Raw genomic sequence first — 26,785 nt, forward strand, 5'->3', positions numbered from 1 at the left:
TGCTTAAAATAAAAACGGTAAACTTCTACACGTAAATGATGAACTTCTGCATGAAATCAAATGAATTGTTTCAGGTTAGTCCTCTACCCCCCACTAACTTGAGGAGGATCTTAATTATATGGCTGACTGGTACTTTTCTGTCTGACAAAGACCAGATCCGGGAAGGAGAGAGCGGGGGGGTGGGGGGGTGTTCAGTGTAGGAGTAGCATTACAACTACTAACACAGTATTTGAAGCTTCTCAGTGAAGGAACAACCCTTATCCCATCACTTCTGCACCTGCCCAGCAGCCCCTAAAACCTCAGGACCTAAAATGGTAAGGTAGCCTATGTTGTTGAAGTGCCTATTTAGCAGCAGAATTGCTATTGATTAATGTCATGAAGTGTCTTTACACAACAAATTATGCATAGTAAGCGTAGTTACACAACAAATTATGGCTTAATCACAAGCTTTCAAATATATATATATATATATATATATATATATATATATATATATATATATATATATATATATATATATTTAGAGTGCATCTAGGGTGGAATGAAAATAGAAGACTAAAGATTCAGTAATTAAATTTTTCCCCTTTTCCTACATTTATTGCTATTTTATGGTTTTCTAGAGAAGCTTTCTCACAAAAAAAAAACTTCTCAGAATAAAAAATGACCTTGTTTATTTATTTTATTTACAGTAGGTAATTTTTGTTATGTAAAAGTCTTAATTTTAATATTAATATTAATATATATATATTTAATTATTAGCATATGTAATATATAAATGATGTTATCAAATAATTTAAATAATAGTAAATAATGTATAAAAATAATAAGTAAATAGTTTCTTAATTAAATAATTTGTAATAATGTTTTTATTATTAATTTTAGCCATTGTTTTTATAGTATTATTTTTATGGATATAATATTATATGGAAAGATTACAGTTAAGAAACTTTTTGCAAAGAGAAATTATTTTTAAAAACTTATTAAAAAATAATTTTATTATAATCAAAATTTATCTTATTTACTCTGGTTTTATAGTGTATAAAAATTAGTCTTTGCCATTTTTAACCATTATATTACATTTAAAAAAAAATTATTTTATACAAAGTGGTCATTTAAGCATTGTTTTAGTAAACTCTCATTTAGTCAAGCTACATTCTGACCCCCAAGATTTCATATTGAATATCCTGTATTATGAGAAAATTAAATGGGTTGCACATGACCGTTCACACTGATTTTCAGTGACATTTGACAAATATTTACTTTGGCTTTCATATGCCATGTTTTTACCTCCTGTGTTTTCTCTCCTCTCTCTCCCAATCAGGCCTCCCCATCTGTGACCACTCAGCCTCTTCCTTTTGGTCTGGAAAGGGAGAAACATATTGACATGCTCTTCAGAGCTTTCCATAGGCAGATTAGACCTACTACAGACACGCAAGACCTCACTCCTGCGCTCCAGGATACAGGCAGGACAAGAGGAGAGGACGGAGGACCTGCATGGAAAGAGACAGTCAATGACAGTAAAAGACTGGGAAAACTGTCTGCTCTGAAAACAGTCACAAGACTTAATATTGCTGCCAGACCAGAACTGCAAGGTGAATAAAACATTTATAAAATAAATATATACATAAAAATGTAGTATCAAAAATCTATAAAAATAAGTATAATAGACTATTTTTTTTAGGAAAAATATTTGTATTGAAAAGAACACCTTTAAAGGTGACATTTATCAAAAATTATGAAGTTCCTATTATTATTGTCTCTTCAAATTAAAAAAATATTCAAGAAACAGACATTGAATAGCTTTGAAAAAAGATTTATACTTTATTATTATTTATAAATTAAGATAAAAAAAGGACCGCATAGTCCATTTTTAAGTAATTAATACTTTTATTCAGCAAGGATGCAATTTATTAAAAGTGACAGTAAAGACATTTATAATTTTACAAAAGATTTCTATACTTTTCTTTTGAACATCCTACCCATCAACAAATAACAATAGAGAAATATTACCACAAAAAGCATTAAGCAGCACAATCATTTTTAACCGTGATAATAAGAAATGTTTCCTGAGCACCAATCAGCATATTAGAATGGATTAAATACTACTAATAAAACAAATAATAAATAATGGTTTAAAGTAAATAAATAAGTAAATGATAATAATTACAATTTTAAATATTTATAAAAGGTGGAACAGCTTGGACTTGGTTTGAGATCTTCACAGTATATAAATGAATATAATATGACAAGGTTTAATAAAGGTTTATATTTATGTGATGTCTCAGGTCCACAGTGTGTAGCCCGGAGAACATACAGCATCTCCACTGAAACCAGGGACCGGCTCTTTGTGGATGTCGAGGGTAAATATGAAAAAGAGTATACTGTATGTGCTGTTCTGTAAATTATCATATTGTGTGCCACTCTTTAAGATGATTATACTATAATTTGCATTGTCAAAGCCACCAAAACATGCAGCCTCAAGTAAACTTTGAACACAACAGATTTGTCACAAAACCTCTTTTTGTGTTGCGTCTTTGTTAGAGAGCGCATGCATGTGTATGCAATGCTGCGGTCCAGCTCGAGCCTGTTCACTACAAGGCTTTGATAAGGATGCAGAGTGTGTTTTCCTGTTTGAGAGGCCCCTGAGAGCTGAGATGTGCTGGCTCGGCTGCTGCCTGATGGAAATAAGGGCCTACACACCAGAGAGAGAGCTTATTGGGACAGTTCATCAAAGGTAGAGATCAACAGCAAACCAGATCTCATTCTCATGCAGCTAGAATATTAATCCACACTGCAAGTATCAGCCACTTAGACAGGAAAAATCCATCTGATTGATGTGATATTTAGGGCACTTGAATATACAGATGCAAACGTCCCAGTGTTATAATAAAATATCAGCACGCGTGTCAGATCCAGTGTTATTTTAGTATCACTGAGATACTATATGGTTTTAATTTTATTGGTTTTCATTATTGGTTTTAATTTTAGCTAACTACTGTATCATTTCTCTGGTCCAATCAAATTAACTCTAACTCTTGTATAATGGTGATGTAATCTCCTGTACTGTAAACCTATTATGCAGACAGAGCCATCCACATCATGTTTCATCATGATGCCAACTATTCTGTCAGATAAGGTCACCATTGTGTATCTACTAACTGCACCCAACAAAAATCCCTCCAGTAACCTCTCTCAGACTGAATAGGGAGAGATGTGGTGAACTTTCTGAGATGAAACCATCAACATGACCCCCTTCTCAGGACAGCCATGAACAAAGACCATGCCGTGTTTGTTTGTTGTCACACACCGAGCCTTTCAGCATCAGGTCATATCAAGCTAAAATAATATCAGTCACACACAAATGAACATTCACTAGGCTCAGAAAAAAACTCTTCTTATGTGATCTTCTAAAACCAAATCCACTGCATTAAGACTGTTATAAGCCCTGATGTTTTTATCAGGTGGAGCATGTTCACGCCGTATTTCGAGATCTGTGACTCCGAGGGCATCTCAGCTGTGAGGATCCAGGGCTCCTGTTGCAATACACGCTGCCTCTCTGAGCAGGAGCTGCAGGTCAGAAACCCTCCAGCAGACCATTCGTACCGGCACCTTTTACATGCAGCTCTAATGGTACTCTAATTATTTTCATGTATTGGGGGCAGCAGGTGGTTTCCAGTATTGGTGAGATTATCGGGTGCATATGGAAAAGGTGGCCTGGATATAATGAGGAATGTAACATGGATCACGAGTATTTTGGACTGGATGGTAAAATTAATATAAACATATCAAGTGCTATATACTGTATATAGTAGATGCCAGAGTGATATACTGTAGTGTGACTATTTTGAACATCTCTTTCTCTCTCAGTACCTCAAGGAATGAATTTGAACACCAAAGTGCTGTTACTAGCTGCTGCCTTCCTGCTGGTGAGTTGCCAACCACAAACAGATGCTGCTGTTTTATTAATATGTCACAGCTTTATCATTTATCTCTTTCTTTTTGCAGAATCATATGTTTTTTGAGATGAGCTAAGTAGGAGATGAAAGACATCAGCTTCACCTGCTAACATCAGCTCAGAAGTGAAGTGTGAACCCAACAATATAGAACTATGGTGACGAGATGGAACACTGCATCGTCTTTCTATGACAACTACAAGGAACATGGATTGGTGATGCTTTTCTGAGCTAACGGCATTTGAGCTGTGTTGTGAAAGCCACTTTACACCTGAACAATTAATTAAATTGAACTAAATATTAAACCTATACAGTTATATCACATTTGATACACAAATTAGGCCTCTAAATTAATAACATGGTCAAAACCTGTGATAAACAATCTACTACATGACTTCTCTCATCTTATCTATAGTTCAGACTTTTTTAGCAAGTGAAAGGCCTTTTAGTATAATTCCTAATAATTACCCTAAGAATAACTTTTATATTTTCAATATTTCAGCATGAACATCAGCATGACTGAGGCAAGGTTTACTTGATTATCTATCTATCATAGGAAAGTTTAGTTGTCCTCAATCTCTCAATCATCATTGTATTACCTTGCATCATATGTTTTGCCCCACAATAAAAAACTATAGAGCTTTGATCATAAAACTAATAATTATTAAGATATTGTGAGATAAAGAGTGACAGCTTATATTTATATGCAGTAGTCTATAAGCAGTCTTCTAGAGTTCCATCTTACTTTTTGGCCTTATAAATGTCAGAAACTCAGTTTAGGCCTTTGAATTTTTTTTTTTTTTTTTCATCAAAACTGAGCTATCATATGAGCCATAAATGTAAGGGTTACAGGGTTAAATGTTCAATGCATGCTTTTGTAATAAAAATATATAATATTACAATATATTACAAACATATATTATTTCTGCATATAATAAAGATTGTTTGTTGGTTAGTTTATAATTGTTTACAGGCCAGCCACAGTATCACAATTATCTTTATGGCACGAAACAGGTTAAATTATGAATAAAACAAAATTAAAACAACTAAATCGATTTCATATGGCCTATTCAGCCTGTCATGTTTTGATTTAGGCTATTTAAGGCCCTGTTTCTTAAAGGAAATTTACTAGATAAATATTTTCCATAGTTTGACATATTTTACCCAAAAATTCTTCATACAGTGGACTACCAGTAAAACTGAAAAGTAAAACTGAAAAAAAAAATGAAAAAAAAAATATATAATTGGGATCAAAAATTAATCAGTCACTTTGACCTGACCATGTTTTCCTTAAGTGTTATCTGACATTATCAAGATGAATTTGTTCTGACAGTTTAACTCTTGAGTGTGAAATGTTGAAGGTGTCTGAATAAATTTTGGTTCGACTGTATACACATAAATACATGAGTGTATTGTACAACTCACTTGATGCTATCAGTGTGTGTTTTATACTCCATAATAGTATTAGGAGGCAGGTTGTGAACTCTGCGTAAGGTGTCTCTATAGTTAAGGAGGACTCTATTCCCAGTTAGAACCAAAAATTTTCTGAGGTCAGAATCATACCTAGATGTGAAGTCCAGGTAGCATTAACAAGGCTGTACATGTAACTCATGCTCTTCAAATCATATTAGATAGAAACACTTCCAACAAATCAGAGGCACACCACAGCTGAAAATTAGCAGCAGATGCATAATCAACATTTATTGCTATGATCAATCATAATTAAAAACCTTTCCTTTCCACTTATTTTTATGTACCTCAAATACAACAGTCCAGCACTGAATTTCAAGGGAGGTTTTGATACATAGCCCCCATGAACAGATCAGTGTTTGTTAGTTAGCATGTCTGAATAACATCCGAGTGATTTCTAAAACAGGGCTTGGAGTCCTATGAGTCACGTCTCCAGTGTGGTCTCTTCCAGCGGAGTGCCAGGATGTTGAGCGATCTTGAAAATCAGTGATTTGCCGGAGGCACAGTGAATCAGGCAGCGTGGTACCCATCCCTGATAGGGCACTGTCCTTTGAGTTAACACTCTCTAAGCTCAGGAGAAATAAAAAGTTAGCCATTATAGAGCTCTCCAAATACATTTAGAAATATAATTCTTTTTTGTACAACAGTTCTATTTTAAAACAACTCAACACTGTAGCTAAAATACTGCACTATAGTAAAATATCCTCATCATCCTGCAACCTCATTGGTAAATATTGTGACCTAAATGAAACCTGTCTTCCTCTCTGGCCATCTTTATGAGACAGTGTATTTCAGATGATAATTCAGTTAATGTGACTGTACTACACAAGGGCATGTTGTTGTTTTTCTTCTTGGAAAACGGTGGCAGTTCCCAGCCATTAGTTCACGTCACAGTGGCTGAACTATGTGGTCCCTCTGAGAGCTCCACCTAATGACTGACTGGAAAACATTTGTTCATATGTTGATGAATTGCTTCCCCCTTCTTCTTCTTCTGTGAGAGTTTTCAGGTGATGAGGTGTTCGGATGATTATAAAAAAACAGATGTCGTAAGTCTTCAATAGTAAACATTTGTCATGCTGCCCCTTTTCATGACGTCCCGATCATTTTTCTTTTAAAAACAGGTAAATTCCTCGGAAACATCCTCTTCGGTGGTAAAACTGACTTTATAATCTAGATGGGGAGAAAGAGGGAGTACTTTTACCCAGTTATGAACATGTTGGGAATGAATCTTATATGTATCTCATAAAGAGAACTGAGCAGCTCCAGTGTGAGTGATTACGTGTCAGTTAAGAGTTTATACCTGTCACACACACTTCAGATGAAAAACTAGCGGCCTCCACTTGCGTTCACTAGACCATGGAAATCCTCCCAAGCTCTGAAAGATCACACAGACACACACACACACACACACACACACACACACACACACACACAATATATATATATATATTAATACCTTCAAATATATCAACACTGTGGGTGCAGGACACTTTAGTTAATTTATGTATGTGAGGATAGCAAAATAAACTGTGACATATTATACCCAAAAATTCTTCAAATAGTGGACTACCAGTAAAACTGAAAAAAAAATTTAATAAAATAATAATAATAACAATAAATTGGAACCAAAAATTATTCAGACACAATGACCTTACCATGTTTTGCCAAAAATTCTTCATACAGTGGACTACCAGTAAAATTGAAAAACAAAACGAAACAAATTATAATAATTGGGATCAAAAATTAATCAGTCACTTTGACCTGACCATGTTTTCCTTAAGTGTTTTCTGACTTTATAAAGATGAATTTGTTCTGACACAGTTTAACTCTTGAGTGTGAAATGTTGAAGGTGTCTGAATAAATTTTGGTTTGATTATATACACATAAATATATGAGTGTATTGTTGTATAACTCACTTGATGCTATCAGTGTGTGTTTTATACTCCATAATGGTATTAGGAGGCAGGTTGAGGACTCTGCGTAAGGTGTCTCTAATGCGAGCAGTGGTGGCCTGATCACTGGCTGTCTTATTCCAGATAGAAATGATATCCTCCCAAACAAAAGCACAAATATTTATGACTATACAGAAAAGCTATTATTTACAATATAACAGCTTCAATCATGAACACAGAATGAGCAAAATGCTGTCTATGTTCTAAATGAACACCTACCATACTGCTTACTGCAAACTACACTGGATGCTGTATGCTATTTTATAAAAATAATATTTAGCAATTATAGTAGGTTTTATTTGCATGCTATACAAGATACAAACTATATTGCATGAATATTGCAGTACCTGGAAGCGAACGGACACAACGGCCCCACAGATCTCCTCGCCCACCATGAACTGCTCGCCCAGCATGGCCAAGATCAGATTCTCCCAGCAGCGTGACGCCAGGCCTTTACGAAGCCGGATGATCCATTTACCTCCACTTTTATTAGCATCATCCTAAATAATACAATCCCAATTCTATTATCTGTCATGTGACAGTACATGTGATCTAACAAAACTCACCTCCCACATGGGTTTGATTCCCTCTTTAAACAGGTGGAAATCGCTGTGACCAGTCAGATCATCCGGTCGGATCATGTGACTATAAAAACGCCAGAACTGCTCCACCTACAAACACAGGGCAGCTGTTGAACTGTCAATCATGTGATCGTGTGACCTGCAGTGGGGCAGTCAAACTTCATCCCCCACTGTGCCTGAATCTTCATTAAGTGAGTCTGCATAAATATGTCAGTGTGAGTTTGTGTGTCTGTAGGTTACCGAAGCAAAGCTGCCGATCTGTTTAATGTTCTGTTCGTAGCTCTGTGTGCTGGCTGGCCGTCCTGGTGTGCGACGAGAATACCAGAATGTGTAGTTGTACTGAAGAGGGTGCTCACCAGCCCCTGGGACCACCGCCTGCACAAGTGAAGCAGCTCATAGTTATATAGAACAATCTATTATAATTAACATATGATTTCTTTCTGTCTATCAATTTACTGGCATGAATTATACAGTAAAGCCAAAGCATTGACCTATCTATCTATCTATCTATCTATCTATCTATCTATCTATCTATCTGTACCTTTCTCTTGGTAGTGTTTGAGTCCTTCTCTTCTTCGTCATTTTTTTCCTTCTCCCCATCTTTCGGTGAGCAGTTGTCCTGGTCGTGATCTCCACTGTCATCATCTTTCAGGCTTAAAGGGAGAGAAAACAGTTAATTCAACTCAGCCACAATATGTTATTTTTTAGTAACTCCGGCTTCAATAATAATTGCAGTGGTTCCAACAAAAAAAGCAACCATTTGTGTGATCATTCATATATGAAATAAGTCTCTTCTGCTTACCAAGACTGCATGTATTTGACCAAAAATACAGAAAAAAACTGTAATATTGTGAAACATTTATTACAATTTTGAAAAGTTTTCTATTTGAACATTTTTTAAAATCTAATTCATTCCTGTGATGGCAAAACTGTGTCTTCAGTGTCACATGATTTGATGCTCAAGAAAGCAACATAATTTTTATTATGTTAAAAACAGTTCTTGCTCCTTAACTAAAGACTGAGTAATGGTTGCTAAAAATTCAAATATGCCAACATATGTTCAACATATTAAATTAAGTCATACAAGAGGCTTTACAATGTACACTTTTTTCAGTACCATGTTATTAACTGTCTGATACCAAAATCATACTGCAGCCACAGTACATTTTGTAACAGTTATTATATTTCTGAGGATTGTTATAAAGGTTATTATATTATATTATATTATATTATATTATAAAACTCGACTTTATTAGCGAAAGGACAGAGGCTCTGTCTGAGTTTGCAGAGACAAACTGCATTACCTTATTCGACCCTGCGATTATAATGGTCAGTGGCTGCGCATGAGAAGTTTGCAAACATAACAAAGTACGCTGCTTATGTAACAGATGAGTTTATGGTAGTTTCGTTTTCACGTGCCATATACAATATAGCGTGTTTTGCTTATGCACACCCCCTCGCGTGTTTACAGTCAGCCTACACCGCCTCATGACATTCCAGCTGGCTACAGAGAAGAGTTTGAGCCGGGGTCGCAGAGCACCTGCCCCCGCTGCTCACACACACGCGTAACCCGGTGATCCGTCCTCGGCCTGGAGGCCCTGAGCATGAAGATCTGGGACTAGAAGTGGTTATTTGCATGCTGCATTCACCGCACGCATTAAAACACAATCCATCACAAAATCTTAGTGGAGTCTAATCATGCAACTAAAACATGGTGACCTCCCAGCCCATGCCAAAGCTTCTAGACACACCTCTTTTCCCCCTCTCTCTCTCTTTCCTCTCTCTCCCGGTCTCTCTGAGTTAAACAGACGCTTGGAACGCATGCATTTGCATTAAGGCACGACTAAATCCCTGCTAACGCGTAGCGTCGGTTTGATTACTCACGCGTCAAATTTGTTGTTCATTATTTTCTAGGTGAGTGTCTGTATCCGCTCTCGCGCCGACGGCAGCCCCGTCAATTCCGCAGCAACGGCGGCGCGCGCTAGTGGTGGTGGCGGCCGCGCGCATCGCCCGTGTTAGGTGACGCGCACGCTGTACACTTGGTGAATATTTGTATTTTTTGCAGTATACAAAAGTGGGAGAAACTGTAACCTTATCCTAGTCTAATAAACATGTTGTGTTGAATAGCTAATGTATAAAAAAAAAAGTATCTATATAAAAACACATGCATGCATACATACAGTTCCTAGAAATAGCATTAAATTATTAAATAAAGTCAATTACAGCTGAATTCCTTTAATAATACTAAATAAATAAATAATGAATTTAATTAAATTATTAAGAATTTAACTGGGTATAGTAATGTCAAATTTCACAAAGTTTTCATATTTAAACTTTCATTTTACTAAATTTCACTAAAATTATATAAATATATATACACATATACATACTGTATACACACACACACATAGATACAAACATATAATTATATACATTTTATTTTTTTGCTTCTGAAAATAAAAGGTAATTATTTAATAAAAGAAATTACAGCACTGATGTCATATTTTATTAAATTATTAATAATTTAATGGGGTCAAGTAAAGTTAGGTAAGCTAAGTCATTGCGGAACAGAAGTAAAATGTTCTTTTTAAATAAAAATGTTTATAAAAAATTAGTTTTCGTATAGACATCTTATTTATAAGTGTAAAATAATTCTACACGTTTTAAGAAAGTTTTGTATTCAAATAAAGTAGGATTCAAGTTTTAAAATTCAAAATATTTTAATGAATATTGCTGTACATATAACAGACATGCACATGGGGAGGAAAGGGTCACCGCAGTGTAATTGCTTCACATAACGAGCCATTGTGTGGCGGCACCAGGCACTGGATCAGGGTGGACAGTGACGCTACAAGTTCGTCACTAGTGCGGCACTAACAGGCCTGCAGACCCTCACACACAGGCTATTAGCACTCACAGAGGGGCCGACGGGGCAGCGACCGCGTGAGGGGCTCCAACTCTGCGGCACACTTCAGAGAGAGCTGGAGCTTCAGTAGAGCCGCTGACCCTCCCACTTATTCAATCACTGTCTACCCTTCTTTTGGCCAGTAATACCCCCATCTTTATTCTTCTGCATCCTTGTTTTCTCTTTCTCTCAATATTAAAATTTTCTCTCTTTCTAGTGAGTCTTTCATTGAAATTTACATATCATGATGTAGTATAAATCTGTGTGAATATAAAAGTGGTAATGGCTGTTTTCAATATTCTAGTAAAGAATTATTTTCGCAACTTGGACAAAAAACATTAATAATAAATAATTCATAATAAATAAGTCTGGCATCAGTACACATTTATAGTACATTATGTAACACTTGATCTGACATTTTTCTTAGAGGGCGGTTGTTGAAAGACTAGACAACCATTGTGACAAATCCCTAAATAGTTTATACCAGGGGTGTCCAAACTCGGTCCTGGGGGGACTGTAGAGTTCTGCAGAGTTTAGTTGAAGAGGTTGAGGCTGTGCAGAGACACATACTACACACCATGAGACTCCTGTCCTGAGGATGGAGAGCAAGACTTTCATCTCAACATAGGCATGTGATCCACTTCCTATCGTCTCATCACAGAGATACAGGAGACCTGTGAGAGGAAAGAGAAATCTTACATCTTACTGTGGAGGAAGTAAAACAAAAACAGAACTGTAAATTACAGAAATGGTACAAGCAAATAATATTTAGTAGGCCAGGAAAATATACATAAATGTATATTAATATAATTCTTCATAATTAATAATATATTTAAAATACACTAAATTTGAACTATATATCAGGTTAAGTTTATTTGTTTTATTTTTCTAAATGATATAATAGAAGTCAATGGGAACTGAGACTGTTTGGTTACCAACATTCTTCAAAATATCTTCGATGTTCCACAGAAGAAAGAAAGCCATACAGGTTTGAAACAACATGAGGTTGAGTGAATCATGACAGGATTTGATTTGGGTTGAGCTATTTCTTAAAATGAGGTGAAAGCTCATTACCTCCTGAACAGCATGGCCCAGAAGCTCTTGACTCTGCATTGCTTTCCTGAGGAGGTCGACAACATTAGTACTTCACTATATTAGAGCCAAAGATTTAAGGCCAATGTCAACTAGCAACATTTTCTTAACAAGAAACTACATTTCACTTGTTTTTATTTTATCTAGGGTTTGTTTTTTTCACAGTGCATTGACCAGATAAATTCTAATTAAAGTTTGTATAATTACAGTATGTAACAATTTTTGGAAGAATGTCAACTAGTGGTTGACCGATATAGTTTTTTTTTTTTTGACAGCTGATGTCGATATCTTAGAAAGCGGGGTGTAAAGCCGATATAAAGCTGATATATGCATGTATGTATGTATGTGTGTGTTTGTGTGTGTGTGTGCATATATATATATATATATGAAATTTGTATTTATTTTAATATTTAAGAAATTTGAAATAGAATTTAAAAAAATGTGTCAAATAAACAAACATTCTTGATTCTATAATCCTATTAGAATATTTTTCACAAATAAAGAAATATTAAAAAAATATATAAATAAAAAGGGCACTCAGTAATCTGGGAAGTTTGTGTGCATTGGGAATCATATTTTTTTAACTAAAGCCAATGTAACATTCATTTTACGTACAGCACACAGTGATAATGACATGAATATGACAGCGGAATAAAAGCAGCATAAAGCGGAATATAGTTTTAAATCACAAATTTAAATTTTGTCGATCATGCATCTCCAGTGAAGCTGCACTCTCCTCCTGTCCGCATTCAATTCGCACAGACTGACCATCACACAGAGTACACGCGATCATGCAGGATACAAATGCACACTTCACAACATCTCACAGCTGGATTTGACTAAGTCTGAAAGGTTCGTGAAATTAAATGTTTAAGTACTATTACTAATAATATGACAGCAATTGTTATAATACTTTATTCTATGCATTTTAATTCCTTTTAACAGTTCTATATGATTATTAAACAGACTTCTATCCATATCAGACAGAACTGTTAAAGGGCTACAGCAAACAATGAAGAGGGAGAATGTCAGTGCTGTGTGCATCGTCAAAATAAAAGTCCCGTCTCGAACACATCGGCCAAACAGAAAAACTTATCGGCCGATGCCAATATATTTGAAAAATGCCAAATACTGACCACTAATGTCTACATATGTAAGATTTTATTAATGTCTATGACTTTAATTAAAATTTTCACGGATATTTCCAGATTTTCCTTGTAATGTATGTAGGTGGAGTGCTTACCGATTTATCCTGCATGTAAAAGTGAGTGTGAAGTGAGCGCTGAGTTCCGGCTGGTAGGTGGAGGGAATTATGATGTACTTGCCCGGCTGTAGATGGCAAAACACACTGACCTCCTGGGAGTGGGCATGAGGTACACAGCTAACCACCGGAGACATGGCACCAGGGCTTAAAAGAGAGTCACCATCAGGTACCTGGAGACACACACACATTGAAATATCATTAAGACATACCAAAAGAGATTAACTACTGAATGTTAGACATCTACTCCTACTATTACTAATACTGTTACCAGAAAAGTTATGTCTAGAACTGGACACTTTTGGCACAAGAAACACAGCTTTTCAGCAGTTTAGTCATTTAGATCCTCAAAACGGATTATAAATGAGGCATGTATGAATTCTGACCTTATAAATATGAAAGCCGATGGCATGGAGGGAATTTTCAGGTCTGTTTTGGCATAATGTGACCTTTACGTTGTTACCTCCAGGATCATAGGTCACAGTAAAGGGTATACGGGGGTTGAGTCCATGTGTGGTGAAGTTGCGACTTCCTCCTGCAGTTGAACCAACGGACCAACAGCCATGAGAGCTGAGGGTTTCCCACTCGCCCTCTGAACAGTGCTGAAGAGGAGGAGGGGATTTCATCACACTGGAGAAAAATACAGATGATTTGGACCAATGATATGGCTTTATCGTATCATATTGCATATTTAGATGCAGTGTTTATATAATCACTAATAATTAGTGTCATTATTACATATATACACTGCAGTTCAAACCTCTGGGGGTTGTTTTAGAATATTTTATACTTTTTTATACTTATTTTTATACTTTATTCAGCAAGGATACATTAAATTGATCATAACAGTTTCCACAAAACTATTAAGCAGCACAACTGTTTTCTGCATTCATAATAATAAGAAATGTTACTTGAGTAGCAAATCAGCATATTAGAATGAATTTTGAAGGATTATTTGACACTGAAGACTGGAGTAATACTGCTAAAAATTCAGCATTGACATCACAGAAAAAAAAAAAACATTTTAAAATATATTCAGATAGAAAACACTTATTTTAGAGTGTAATATATTTTATAATATTACTGTTTATGCTGGATTTTTTTGATTTAAAAAAACATTAAAAAAAAAATACGGCCAAATCCACATCAAACTTTTAAACCGTACAAAAAGTTTAATACAGTTACGTTTCCCTTAGTGCAGTCACCTGAGAGAGGTAGAGCAGGAAGAATGAACTCTCAGAAGGAACCGGCCCTCCGCTCCCTGCAGGAAGGTACTAGGCACCAACAGGTAAAAACCAGGATTCAGGTGAGTGGGCACTACCACTTCCCGATTGTATGCATGCGTGTGCGACACAAGCGGTGGCTTGTTCAGCGTCCGCATCAGGTTAAAGTGTTTCTTCTCCACCTATAACATATTACATATAACATTACAGAATGAAACATTTTCAATCACTGAGAAATTATAATTTTGTGATTCTCTAACCTTCCACACATGCAGTGCGATGGCCTGGAGGTGTGAGTGCTGCTGAGTGCGGCCCTCTGCTGGTGGTTCAGGATGTCCGTACTGCAGCAATGACAGCAACACTTCCCCTCTCTCACACACTTTTAACCAGAACTTAGGGTTGATACTAAAAGTGTTATTGTTACGGCAACCGCCCGCAGAGTGACCTTTGACCCAGCGACCTCCAATTTGGTGGCTGTGGGTAAGATAGCTTCCTACATGAAGGGAAATGACAAATTAATATAAATATTAATTTTTATTAATATTATTATTAAACGTGCAAATTTTTCACTAGATATTCAAACAATTTGCAGATGTATAATTTATAGACCGCAAGGAACTATTCATGCAAATGCTCTCAAGAACGCATAGACCAAAGATTCCCAAACTAGGACCCACGGGCCAAAGTTGGCCTGTGATGACTTTTGATTTGTTTCATCATGCCATTTCACAAGAGGAAGAAAAAAAATCCTTATTCCTAATCTAATTTATATTTTTCTTTTAACATTTTGTTAAATTTTTTGCAGTGAAATGTAAAAAACAATGTAAGTGAATTTGAGTGTAAATTAATTTCATTAATACATTTTTAATTGTTTAAGCAATTGTAAAATTTGATATATTTTCATACAATATAGTTGGATTTAATGCAACATTTACTTTTGGCCCACTATGAAGTTTAAAAAAATAAATAAAAAAATAAATAAATATAAAATATTGTCCCTTTGTACTAAAAAGTTTGGGCACCTCTGGTATAGACAATACCTGTGTAGATGCTTTGTAGGTGTCCTGTTTCACTGAGGGGACAGCCTACTGTAACCTCATCAAATTCCTGCTGGAATTCTGTCTCATCCATCCAGAATTCCCCCTCTGCCGTGCGGCCCAGTAGAGCCTGAGAACAGGAGGGCTCCAGAGAAGCCCAGCCTGATCCACTGTACAGAGAGACAGACAAAACCAGTCAGACAGAAGCTGCATTTCCACTCTCACCAACATTTGCATATGATTGTCACGCCCCCTAGTGCCAGTCCAACAACTGTCACTCCGCTTATTCATCATGGTAAAATTAATGAATGATGATATCCACACAAAATAAATGACCACCAATATATTTGAAAGAAATTCGTAGTAGGTTTTCTAGGGACAATAAATGTAAATAAACATTTAAGAATTATAATACCAATAATTATGTCTGAAATAATTATAACCACTCATTTTACAGAAATAGTGTTTAAAGAATCACATTTTAGTGGAACAATATTGGTATTTCTCACTTTGTTCTTCAATAATATAACAGATTTGATTAAAATATGTCACATTCGGTCTAGTGTTGTATTCAGTCTAACTGCAAAAGATAAAAAGTTCAACGTATCCCAAGCTCAAATAGGATCCCAAAATTCTTCATATGCAAATGAATGACTTCCAGTGCTTTGTCGGAGATAGGTGGCTAGACACAGCACTGCAGTTACTAATTAAACCTTATTATATATTGTTAGACATGTTCAAATCATTATACATAGATATGAAAAATTCACAATTAAATTAACAAATTGTTTTAAAAACATCTATTTATAATACATATATTGAAAATAAGGTACTTAATTTCACTCTATACCTCTCTCTCCAGACCCCGTTCCAGCTCCTCCTGCCCCAGGGGTTTCGTATCCTGATCAGCTCCACTTGTTCACCTGTAGTGGTTGTCACATTTGTCCACTCCATTACACTCATGGCGTGATACTGACCAAGCTCTGGGATACCTGCAACAAACCCATTACTATTATTATATCCTTCCTATGGTGTTTTGTGAAAGATTTTCTGAAAACTGCAGAGTTGCCAGCAAAAATTTAAGGAGTAAATGTGGAGTAAAATCTGTAAACTATTAAATATTGTTGCTGCAGTCTTTAATCATTCCCAAATAGTGCTGATCTGTTAATGAAAACTATTAAAAATCATTGCAATAAAATAAACGTTAACTGAAATAAAATAAAATACAAAATGACAAACTAAATTTAATAAGAAATGTTTTTAAAGTAATAATAACAATAAAAATAAAGTAATTTGAAGTACAAAAAAAAAAAGAAACAAATATTTAAAAAAAAAAAAAATCCACAACAAAATTAACTTAAACTATAATTAAATTAAAAACTGAAAATATAAACAAAATCCAATTTTAAATATTAATAAATACTATAAGAGTATATTATTAATACTTTATTTGGTTCAGTTTTAGCTGTCAATTTTGGAAAGTTCATTTAATTCAGTGGTTGCTTTCCTCTCTCACCTGTGGGGGCGCTGTGGACACAGCAGCTGATGGCACATCGCTCCTTCAGCTCCAGTGAGAGTTCAGATAGTCTCATCCCATTAGGTGTGTGTTGAGTCTGGGAGTCCTTGGGCTGTTGTGGAGACTCCGCCCCTTTTAGACTCCATCGTACTGCTATGGTTCCGCTCAGGTCCACAACTGCCTCACATACTTGCCCCGCCCACAAACGCTCATACGAACCATGTAACCTAGCATGAAGAACATTAACATTAACAACTTCTCAATTATTATGTTTTGCACATAGTTCACACATTACAGTTACATTTTATAATCCACCAAAATCCTCATTCAAGTTACAGCACTTACTTGGCATAAGCTTTCTCCAAAAGTGCTACCCAGAATGCCCTAGGGCTCTGGCATCGTGAAAAGCAGAGAGTGTCATTGACACAGGGCAGCTGGTCATCCACCCGTACCTCTATCCAGCGCCCGTTCTGCCAGAACTGGACCCGGAACTCACCGTGGTAAACACGGTCACCCCACAAAGGCTGCTCTGGTGGAAATACTTATAAAAAAAACAAACGCACATAAAAATACACCTTGACAACATTCAGTTGGAGTTTTTACACAGAATTATGAACGAACAAACCACAGCTGTGTTATCAGAATTTTTTAGAATAAGTCTAATGTGTGAAATATGATAGATGTTTCTTGCTATGTAACTGGTATATTTAAAAAGTTAAAAGCCATGAACCAAACCAACAGAACTTCTCATCTTCCCAGATACCCCATCAGTACAGCATCTCATCAACAATACTCCATCGAGTTCGGCCAGGAATCTTGGGGTGATCCTTGATGATCAACTGACCTTTAAAGATCACACTGCAAACACAGCACGATCATGCAGGTTTGCACTACACAGCATCAGGAAGATGAGACCCTTCCTAACAGAGCATGCAGCACAGCTTCTCGTCCAGGCCCTTGTCATTTCTAGGCTGAACTATTGCAATGCTCTTCTGGGCTGGACTTCCAACATGTGCAATCAGACCTACCTAACTCCATCCAAACAAGAAACAACTGAAAACTCATGTCTGCTGTGAGCATTTAATAATAATAATAATAATAATAATAATAAAATTATATGCCTTCACTTTGTCTGTTCTCTTATTATCCTCCTGTCCTAGCTTTTTGCTATTTTGAATGATGACTGAAACCTTGTATAACGGGCAATTCTCGTGTTTTGACATCTTATGATACATTGCTTGTTGTATTCCTCAACTGTAAGTCACTTTGGATAAAAGTGCCTGCCAAATAAATGTAAATGTAAATGTAGCAACAAAGTGAATCACAACATTACAAACTCCTACTCGAGGCAAAAAAGTATTTGACAATTGGACAAAAAGTCAAAGGTACAAGATTTATTTATTTTTTTTCCGGACTGTTGCACTCTATTAAACATGTAGGTTTTATTTCCAGTTAAGACAAAATATCTCCACAAGAAATCTGACAGTGTTCACCTTGTTCAGAAGATGCTGGTTCTTGAGTAACATGGAGCAGGCACAGAGCAACCAGCAGTCTCCCAGGATGCCTTGCTTTGGGTGGGCCTCCACAGGGTCATCGGGGAAGAGCTGAGGCTGCTTGCAGATCTCCTGTAATATACAGAAGGAAAAGTACTGTAACGTTGCTTTGTGACAGTCTGCATTGTTAAAGCCCCACACTGTGTCTGAAATCGCATCCTGCACAGTAGGTACTATGTGTGGTTTGAAACTTATTCAAGACCATTAAAAAAGTATGTTGTTTATAGTATGAATGTGTGTTGTTTGAAGCATGAATGAAATTCATCATGCTGTCACTGTTATGGTGTCAGTAAGTAGTAGGTCCTCCAATTAATGTTTGCCTGCTGTTTTATGAATAATAAGAATTTGTACAAACTACTCAAGCTAACCAACTACAATCCATACAAGCAAAACCAAGCTAAATAGATATTCTTATAGAAGGTCTTCATGTGTGCTCACTGGAATATACATAATATTACCAGTGAGAATAATTGAATATTATGGTACCTGTGGGCGGAGCCATGTGACATCACCCAACAATTTGGGGAGGGGCGTGGTGTAATCACAGAAGAGTGAGGACTCCTCAGCAGGAAAGTCAGGATCCACAAACATCCCATGATGCTCATTGTCCGTCTCCATGGCAACCGAAAGCTGCTTCACTTCTGAAAGACGAAACTCTTGCAGTAACAGTGAGATAATCTGAGCATGCTTTACGTTTTAAGACTAAGACATCTAACAGTAACAAATGCAGTAAGACCATTATCGTAGCTTCATTGTCTTTGCTTGTTCCAGTATGTATGTAATACTCAATTCAGTAGCCGATCTCAAAAGAAAGCATGAACCTGACAAACAATTTGCTCTTAATGACGAGCTGTTCAGTTTACAATTTCAGCAACAAGTTGCGACAGTGGCATTAAAGACGGTTTTTAACGTGAATTTCAGCTTTAGTGTCAGACATGTTCAGATATCAAACATAGAGCGAGCATTAATAATGCATTCATCCAAACGTACCGTCAGCTCAGCTGGGTTGCTAACCCGTTAGACATACTGCCGGCGGTTTTGAATGACATGGCCAGGTCGACGCGAAGAAAAGCATCAAGGCAACGTAAAATCCATCGACCCTGATGTCGCTGAAACAGAATCAGTACGTTCAAATAAATAAAAACACTGCACCAAGGCAATTCATCCCAAAACCGGAAGGACGCGCACGCCGCGGACAGCGCTGTCATCCGGGGCGGAGGAGCTGCAGCAGGCGCGCCCCCGTGCGGAACTCCTGAGAACTGCCAGCACTACAGATTTACTGTACAAACGCCCATTACTGGTAAAGGTCTTTACTTTGATTTTTATTTTTTTTAAATCTTAGCTAATAAGACTTGATTTCATGGTTAATAAATGTCTAATAAACAAACACTTATTATTTTTATTAATATGTGAGACATTACTTAAATTTAATGTTAATTACATTTACTTAACAGTGTGATAAACGACTTGAACAATGACACACAATAAAATTTTATTTTCACAAGTGATAGTTAACTTGATTTTTATTTGCTTTCTTCACATATCATGTCTCATATTTCCAGCAAAGGCCTACTCTTCACAGACATGTTGTCTCTATAGTAAACAAGTACACTTAAAAGAAAATTGTTTTGTGGCAAAATTGTTTAAAAATGAAACTATAACTGTAGGACAGTCTTGCAGGCTGTACTGTGCCTACACACCCTGTCTGTAAAGTACAGCCTCCTCCATACTGTATAAATAATCATCTGAGAGATGTGACAGATGCAGAGGCTCTTCCACCGAGGACCTTCAGTCTGAGGTAGTGTGAATTTAAATGAAAGTCTGTTGAATATTATAGATTTCTTCAAAGTGTTTAAATACATTCAGATTATAAATTATGATTATGAATTACATTTACTAAATCGATTGAAATATTAATGTTATTTTTAATACAAATCAAATCAAACAAAAGTTATTAAACTATTGACTTTATATTACCAATGAAAGCTACCAGTGTTAATGTGTTCTTGAAATTTCAAATTAAAGTTAAATGTTATGTGTGTAATTCTTTGGAAGATAAAATATTTTGTGGATATAACTAAGCAGCCAATCCTAAGTTAATTTCCCCAAAAAGTGTGGCACTTTCAAAGTATTGATCTATTTTTTGATGAGTTTCCAATTTGACTCTCAATAAAAATGCCACAATGTTAAGAACCTTTATAAAAATGTACTACTGTAATGAAGTTCTATATCAATATTTTTAGTGTAAACATTAAAATAGCAGAATTTTCCTGTTCAGTTTTTTTAAATGATTATATTAAAATCTTAAATTCAGTTTAAAACTACGACATTTTGCCATCATTAAATTGCCTGCTTATGATCCAAGTATATTTACAGCTTATGTGTTTGATATGTAGTATTTTGTTTTTGATTAAGATTTTGTCATGGGTGCCATGCGACTCTGCTTCCTGCTCTTCTGCCTCTTCTTGGTTAGCATCTCTTTGAGAAAACTTAATGATATTCATGACTTGAAAAACATTACATATGCCATATGACAGATGCCTTCAGTTTCTGACAAAGACAGGATACAGCAGCAATGACTGTAAACAGTCATATCAGAAAGAAACACTCACCCTATTTGCAATGAAATGCATATGAAGGAATTAAACTAGAGATAAGAGCAACTTCAGAAGGTTTCTCAAAACTCCTTTGGGAGATACCTGCTAAAATGATGGAAAATTCCAAATATGTATACACTGAAATTTGCCAAAACACTCGTTCCAGTGAAACTAATGAAGTTCATACGCAAGTCAGGGAATGGCTGTATATTTATGACTTGTCTGGGGCTTCAGATACTTCTGTCTCCACAAATGCTGCTCTCCAACCTCGACTGCGACTATACCCATCACTTTTTGATTTTCAGTTTACTTATCCATACATTTGGTATGGACCAGAGTTTGATGGAACTAACAGAGTGATTCCTGTCTGAAAACCTTCAGCAACTGGAAAAATGTTTTTTTCCCACTCATGGGTGGGGTTTTACAAAAGTTCACAAGATAAAATTATGCTTATTCAACATATCAGTATGCTGATAAGTTTTCAAAGATTGAAAACTATATCACACACAATTATGATATTTACCAGTACAGTTCCAGTTTAGCTATTGCTCCTGGAGTTCAAAGCCGTTTTCTGCTGGACAAAAAATATGACAAAGTTTTAGCACAAACTACGCCCTGGGAGAGTGCTGAAGCAGTGACAATATTACCATCAGATTGTGGCACACAAAGTCAAGCTAAACTCTCATCAAACATTCCATAATTCTTTTATGGACCAGAGTATGGTGATGTTGGTCTGCAGCTCTACACTGAAGATGGTAAAGCTTGTGCTCGACTTTATATCAAGAAGACTTTCACAGACTGGAAAGATTTCTTTTACTATTGATGGGTGGGGTTTTACACTAGTTCACAAGAGAAAAATGATGACTATTACACGTATCACTATGTTGTGAAGTTTGAAAAGATGGAGGTTGGTAATGAGAATTATGATATTTATCAGTACAAATCCAAACTGGATATTGCGCCCAGAGTACAGATCCGTTTCCTGAAAGACAAAAGTTCTGATAATGTATTAGTGAAAACTGAGCCCTGGAAGAATAATGAATCCATAGAAGCTTTAAAGTAGGATAATGTTACACTAACAGTAAAAATTCCTATTAACTTTGACTTTAATGAGTCTTTACAAATATACATCAACATTTGTAACATTCTGCTGTCCATGTCCTGATAAGAATGACCAATAACACATTGTTTTAACATATCATGCACTGTTAATGACAGATCTCTCTAATGCTTATATCTTAATTTGTTTTTAACAAACACTTATTCTAGATAAGATAATCTCGTCAACAATAATCTTGAAAACTGAATTTAATTATAATGTATAATATGCAATATAGCTTTGCTCTCTGTTGTATACATTTTTTTTTTTTTTACTATTTTAAACTATTTTCTTCCCTATTAAAAATCATTTGATGAAAGTGAGTTGAGTCTGTGTCCTTTTTTTTTTGATAGTCCAATGGACAGAAAAAGCATACCAAAACTGAATAACTGAAAAATTTCTATGACTATTTTTAATTTTTTCATTTCATCTTAATATCAACATTTATAATATCTATCCAAATTTTGGCTAGACTATTTTTTATTTTGTCATTTCATCTGAATATCAACATTTGTAAGATTTAGTCAGTTGAAGACTCGAAACAGTTTTGAGGTTAATGAGGGCTTTGTGGACAGCAGGGGCCAAATTTTACTTTTTGTGCTATAACAACTAAATAAGGAAATGTTTTTATTTATTTTGTATGATAATACATTGGCCGATGAATCATCATCCTGCACATGCTAAACTTATATTTAAATATGTTACAATTTAAAATTAAATTTTCTTGTTCTTAAGGGGGAATCTTCCCCCATTTTACCCTGTACAGTACATGTGAGATGTTTCATGTTTATAACTAAAAGCATAACTCCTTAAAATGGACAAAAATGATGATCATGTGTTAGCACAATCTGCCAATAACAAGTTAGTACAAACATCAGAATGCTCTGCATTTTAATGGGAACAAGAATTCTTATATCAGCACAATCCCATTTGGCCACTGCATTTAGAGTACACATCTGTTTCCTTACAGACAAAGGTTATGACAATAGCCCTACTACATTAGTACAAACAGAGCCCTAGAGTACTGTTTAAAAAAATCCTCATTAATAAATCATATTACAATGAATGATTAATATTTTCAACAATTTGGGACAAGCAGGTGGGCTCTCTTACAACACATGTCCAGTTTATCAGGCAGTGCCACTGACATGAGGACATCTGTCTGTATGAGTTCTTGCTTTTTATACATATGGTGCAAAATCAGACGAGGAAGAAGAGTGTTATTTTTGCTGAAAATGATTCCATGACTCATTCATCAAGACAGTGACTTGCTAGTGACAGTGGTTTTAGTTTCATAATTAAAAATATTTATTTGTCCCCCAACATTTCATTGATGTTCAAAATGTTTTGTTAAAACATTAATCTCATAAAATTATTGTAGCAATTATAATGTTTAAGTGCATTAATGCTACCCCTGAGCTACATTGCAAGTATATATATATAAAATACCTTCTCACTCCGAACGGAGCTAAAAAAAACAACATAATTTTAAATTAGACTTGGAGTAAACAAATACATATATATTAAAATATTTCTAACTCTATAGATGTAAAAAACATTTTTCCTTTACACATTACACACAACAAATGGACAAATGTATACTTTTCCTTTCTAAAGGAAAATGTGCCAAGTTCTAAACCACAGAATCTTCTCTGACTCTTGACATATAAGACTGTTCTAATACTGTGTGTAGTGTGAGATCTTCACAGCATCACAGACTCTGCACAAGCTCCATTTCATGCCCGGGGTGCTTATATTTACCCTGTCGGGTTTATTAAGGGATAAGGATTGTACAAAGGCCTTACAAATCATTCAGTGAAGAGTAATTTTACATGCTTATCCTTGTTTTGTACCTCTTTCACATAAACATGGATGCATGATATTTTTTATATGAAACTGCTGACAACATCTCACCAGCTTGGATCTGTCACCATGCAGGTCATGTTCAGTCTCACCCATTACAGCCATTTAACATCAGGGGTAAGGATAGAGTAAAAGTTAAAGACCTGTTTTCTGTTCTAACTATGTTGCTGTTCAGTGTGCCCTTTTTGACACTAAAAACAATGACATAGATCACTGTTGCAGAACCTTCAATCCCAATGTAATAAAATAAAGGAAATGACATTAAAGGTTATGGCTGTTTGCATACATTATGACTTTATAGCAGCCCTCATGAATCATGAATGCCCTAAGTTCAGGGTAAATATATATATACCAGACAATAGTTTTTGAACAGTAAGAATTTTAATGTTTTATAAAGCAGTCTCTTCTGCTCACCAAGCCTGCATTTATTTGATCCAAAGTGCAGCAAAAGTAGTAATGTTGTGAAATATTTTTACTATTTAAAATAACTGCTTTCTATTTGAATATATTTTAAAATGTAATTGATTGCTGGGATCAAAGCTGAATTTTCAGCATCATTACTCCAGTCTTCAGTGCATGATCCTTCAGAAATCGTTCTAATATGCTGATTTGCTGCTCAAGAAACCTTTTTTAATTATTATTATCAATACTTAAAACAGTTGAGTAAATTTTTTTTTCAGGATTATTTGATGAATAAAAGGATCCAAAGATCAGCATTTATGTGAAATACAAAGCTTTGATAACATTATACACTATACCATTCAAAAGCTTAGAGTCAGCATAATTTTTATTTTTCGGAAAATAAATTACAGAAATTAATACTTTTATTGATAATTGATCAAAAGTGATGATAAGATATTTCTAATGTTACGAAAGATTTCTATTTCAGATAAATGCTGTTCTTCTGAACTTTCTATTCATCAAAGAAACCTGAAAAAAATTATACTCGGCTGTTTTCAATATCATCATAATAATAAATGTTTTTTTGAGCAGCAAATCAGAATGAGTTTATGAGAGTTATGATGCTAAAAATGTACCTTTGCAATCACAATAAATTACATTTTAAATTATATTCAAATAGAAAACAGTTATTTTAAATAGTAAAAATATTTCAAAATTTTACTGTTTTGCTGTACTTTGGATCAAATAAATGCAGGCTTAGACATAGGCAACTGCTGGCGGTTTTGAATGGCATGGATAGAGGCAAAGAAAAGCATCTAAACTGAGTTTAATCCATCTCGCAAGAGCATGTCATTAGTGATATTAGTGATACCGAGGCTTCGAAGCTTGTATCGAGAATATCAGGTAGCCTACTTCCAGACGGAGCTCCGTATCGAGGTTTATCGTTTTATTGAAATAAACATAAAAAGGTATTTATTTTATTTAATTTTACATGTGTTTACTAATGTGAGTGTATAATATCGATGTATCATATATATCTTATTTGGATCGACCAGCAGGTGACCCTAGCGTACATCCAAAGCAACACATCTGGCTGAAAAGCTTCAAAGCTTCATGATGCTTCATCTCGCCACCACTACATGTCATAACACCAAGGTCGTTGAAACACACTTGATGCATTCAGAGAAACAAAAACACTGCACAGGCAATGCATCCTATAACCGCAAGGACGCGCAGCCGTAGACAGCGCTGTCATCCGGGGCGGAAGAGCTGCAGCAGGCGCGCCCCCGAGCGGAGCCCGAAACTGCCAGCCGCACATCACTGGTGCTATCCATCAAGATCTTTGCTTTGATCGAAAATCTTTGTTTCTAGGGACTTGGGTTGGAAAAAAAACTTGGCAATATTCATAGATAAATATAAATAAGTATTTAAAGGTTAAACCCCATTTCAGTGGATGGAAAAATGAACTGAGGATATTTATGAAGTCTTTTCATTAGTCCTACATGACATAAATGACAGAAATGCCCAAAAAATCTTCTGCTCTAATCTTGTTTTTGTTAGAACAATACCCTCAGTCTTCCATTTCATTTTTTTTTTTTTTTTTTTTTTGTATTTTATTGTTTTTATGTTTTTTATGTTTTTATGTTGTATTTTTCATCTTTCTAATTGCTGTATCAACACTAACACTGTGTTTGATCATTGAAATATGGCGTTAAGGTTTGTACTTGAATTTTGTTACTTATCTTAAAAAAAAGTTATTTGCTTTGATCTTTCTTATGACTATAAATCTTCAATGGCAATTTTTCTGGGCATTTTTTCATTGTGAAGAACTGAGAACTTGAGAAATTAAAAAAATATTCTTTTCACAAATGAGACCTTGCTTTTTTCTTTGTTGTCTTCACACATCAGATGTCTCATTTTTTAAGCATACCTTTAATTGACACTGTTGTCTCCATCGTAAACAAGTATACATACTTAACCAACTAGTTCATTGTTGTTTGTAGTCAAAACTGACCAGAGATCATAATCATATAATAATTGTATTTTAATTTAATAAATGTACTATATTTCATTTCAATAATGTTTTTTTTTTTGTCTTTGAAACTTGGTATTTTGAGGGGAATATATGTTTATAATAGTAGGCCTATGATTTGATTTGAAATTACAGTTTTTGCATCATGGTTACAGCCAATCATGAGAAAGCTTTTTGTTACACAATCTAATTCAAACATCTAAATTCAATAAAAATATAACAAAATGAACAGGAATGTTTGATCAGAAC

At 35.2% G+C, this 26,785-nt stretch overlaps 3 protein-coding genes across 6 annotated transcripts; 1 reads left to right on the forward strand and 2 right to left on the reverse strand.

Moving 5' to 3' along the window:
* Nucleotides 1–233: 233 nt before the first annotated feature.
* Nucleotides 234–5,159, forward strand: LOC109084219 (phospholipid scramblase 2-like). 2 transcript variants are annotated; one of them, XM_042778942.1, is made up of 8 exons: nt 234–314; nt 1,322–1,592; nt 2,286–2,360; nt 2,542–2,734; nt 3,462–3,573; nt 3,666–3,765; nt 3,868–3,926; nt 4,006–5,159. In XM_042778942.1, the coding sequence occupies exons 1-8, from the start codon at nt 312–314 to the stop codon at nt 4,030–4,032; spliced, it is 840 nt and encodes a 279-aa protein (XP_042634876.1). In that variant the 5' UTR covers nt 234–311; the 3' UTR covers nt 4,033–5,159. The 2 variants fall into 2 exon arrangements, with proteins under 2 accessions (XP_042634876.1, XP_042634881.1); XM_042778947.1 differs by lacking the exon at nt 234–314 and having other exon boundaries at nt 1,154–1,592; nt 3,663–3,765.
* A 463-nt stretch (nt 5,160–5,622) lies between these two features.
* LOC109111483 (eukaryotic translation initiation factor 4E type 2-like) lies at nt 5,623–9,993 on the reverse strand. 2 transcript variants are annotated; one of them, XM_019124436.2, is made up of 8 exons: nt 9,841–9,993; nt 8,498–8,609; nt 8,197–8,331; nt 7,942–8,046; nt 7,723–7,875; nt 7,340–7,476; nt 6,724–6,798; nt 5,623–6,593 (listed from the first exon to the last, which is right to left on the reverse strand). In XM_019124436.2, the coding sequence occupies exons 1-7, from the start codon at nt 9,858–9,860 to the stop codon at nt 6,750–6,752; spliced, it is 711 nt and encodes a 236-aa protein (XP_018979981.1). In that variant the 5' UTR covers nt 9,861–9,993; the 3' UTR covers nt 5,623–6,593; nt 6,724–6,749. The 2 variants fall into 2 exon arrangements, with proteins under 2 accessions (XP_018979981.1, XP_042634889.1); XM_042778955.1 differs by lacking the exon at nt 9,841–9,993 and adding an exon at nt 9,497–9,684.
* Nucleotides 9,994–10,628: 635 nt separating this feature from the next.
* On the reverse strand, nt 10,629–19,768 carry capn10 (calpain 10). 2 transcript variants are annotated; one of them, XM_042778925.1, is made up of 13 exons: nt 19,534–19,767; nt 19,030–19,184; nt 18,484–18,615; nt 17,336–17,532; nt 16,991–17,217; nt 16,325–16,466; nt 15,478–15,644; nt 14,698–14,930; nt 14,420–14,619; nt 13,601–13,844; nt 13,197–13,387; nt 11,936–11,981; nt 10,629–11,535 (listed from the first exon to the last, which is right to left on the reverse strand). In XM_042778925.1, exons 2-13 carry the CDS (start codon nt 19,159–19,161, stop codon nt 11,506–11,508), a joined length of 1,941 nt encoding a protein of 646 aa, XP_042634859.1. In that variant the 5' UTR covers nt 19,162–19,184; nt 19,534–19,767; the 3' UTR covers nt 10,629–11,505. The 2 variants fall into 2 exon arrangements, 1 of the variants encoding a protein (XP_042634859.1); XR_006162921.1 differs by lacking the exons at nt 10,629–11,535; nt 11,936–11,981 and having other exon boundaries at nt 13,246–13,387; nt 13,601–13,816; nt 19,534–19,768.
* Nucleotides 19,769–26,785: the final 7,017 nt, after the last annotated feature.

The sequence above is a fragment of the Cyprinus carpio genome, chromosome A2 (genome assembly GCF_018340385.1).
Source record: "Cyprinus carpio isolate SPL01 chromosome A2, ASM1834038v1, whole genome shotgun sequence".
Classification (NCBI taxonomy): domain Eukaryota; kingdom Metazoa; phylum Chordata; class Actinopteri; order Cypriniformes; family Cyprinidae; genus Cyprinus; species Cyprinus carpio.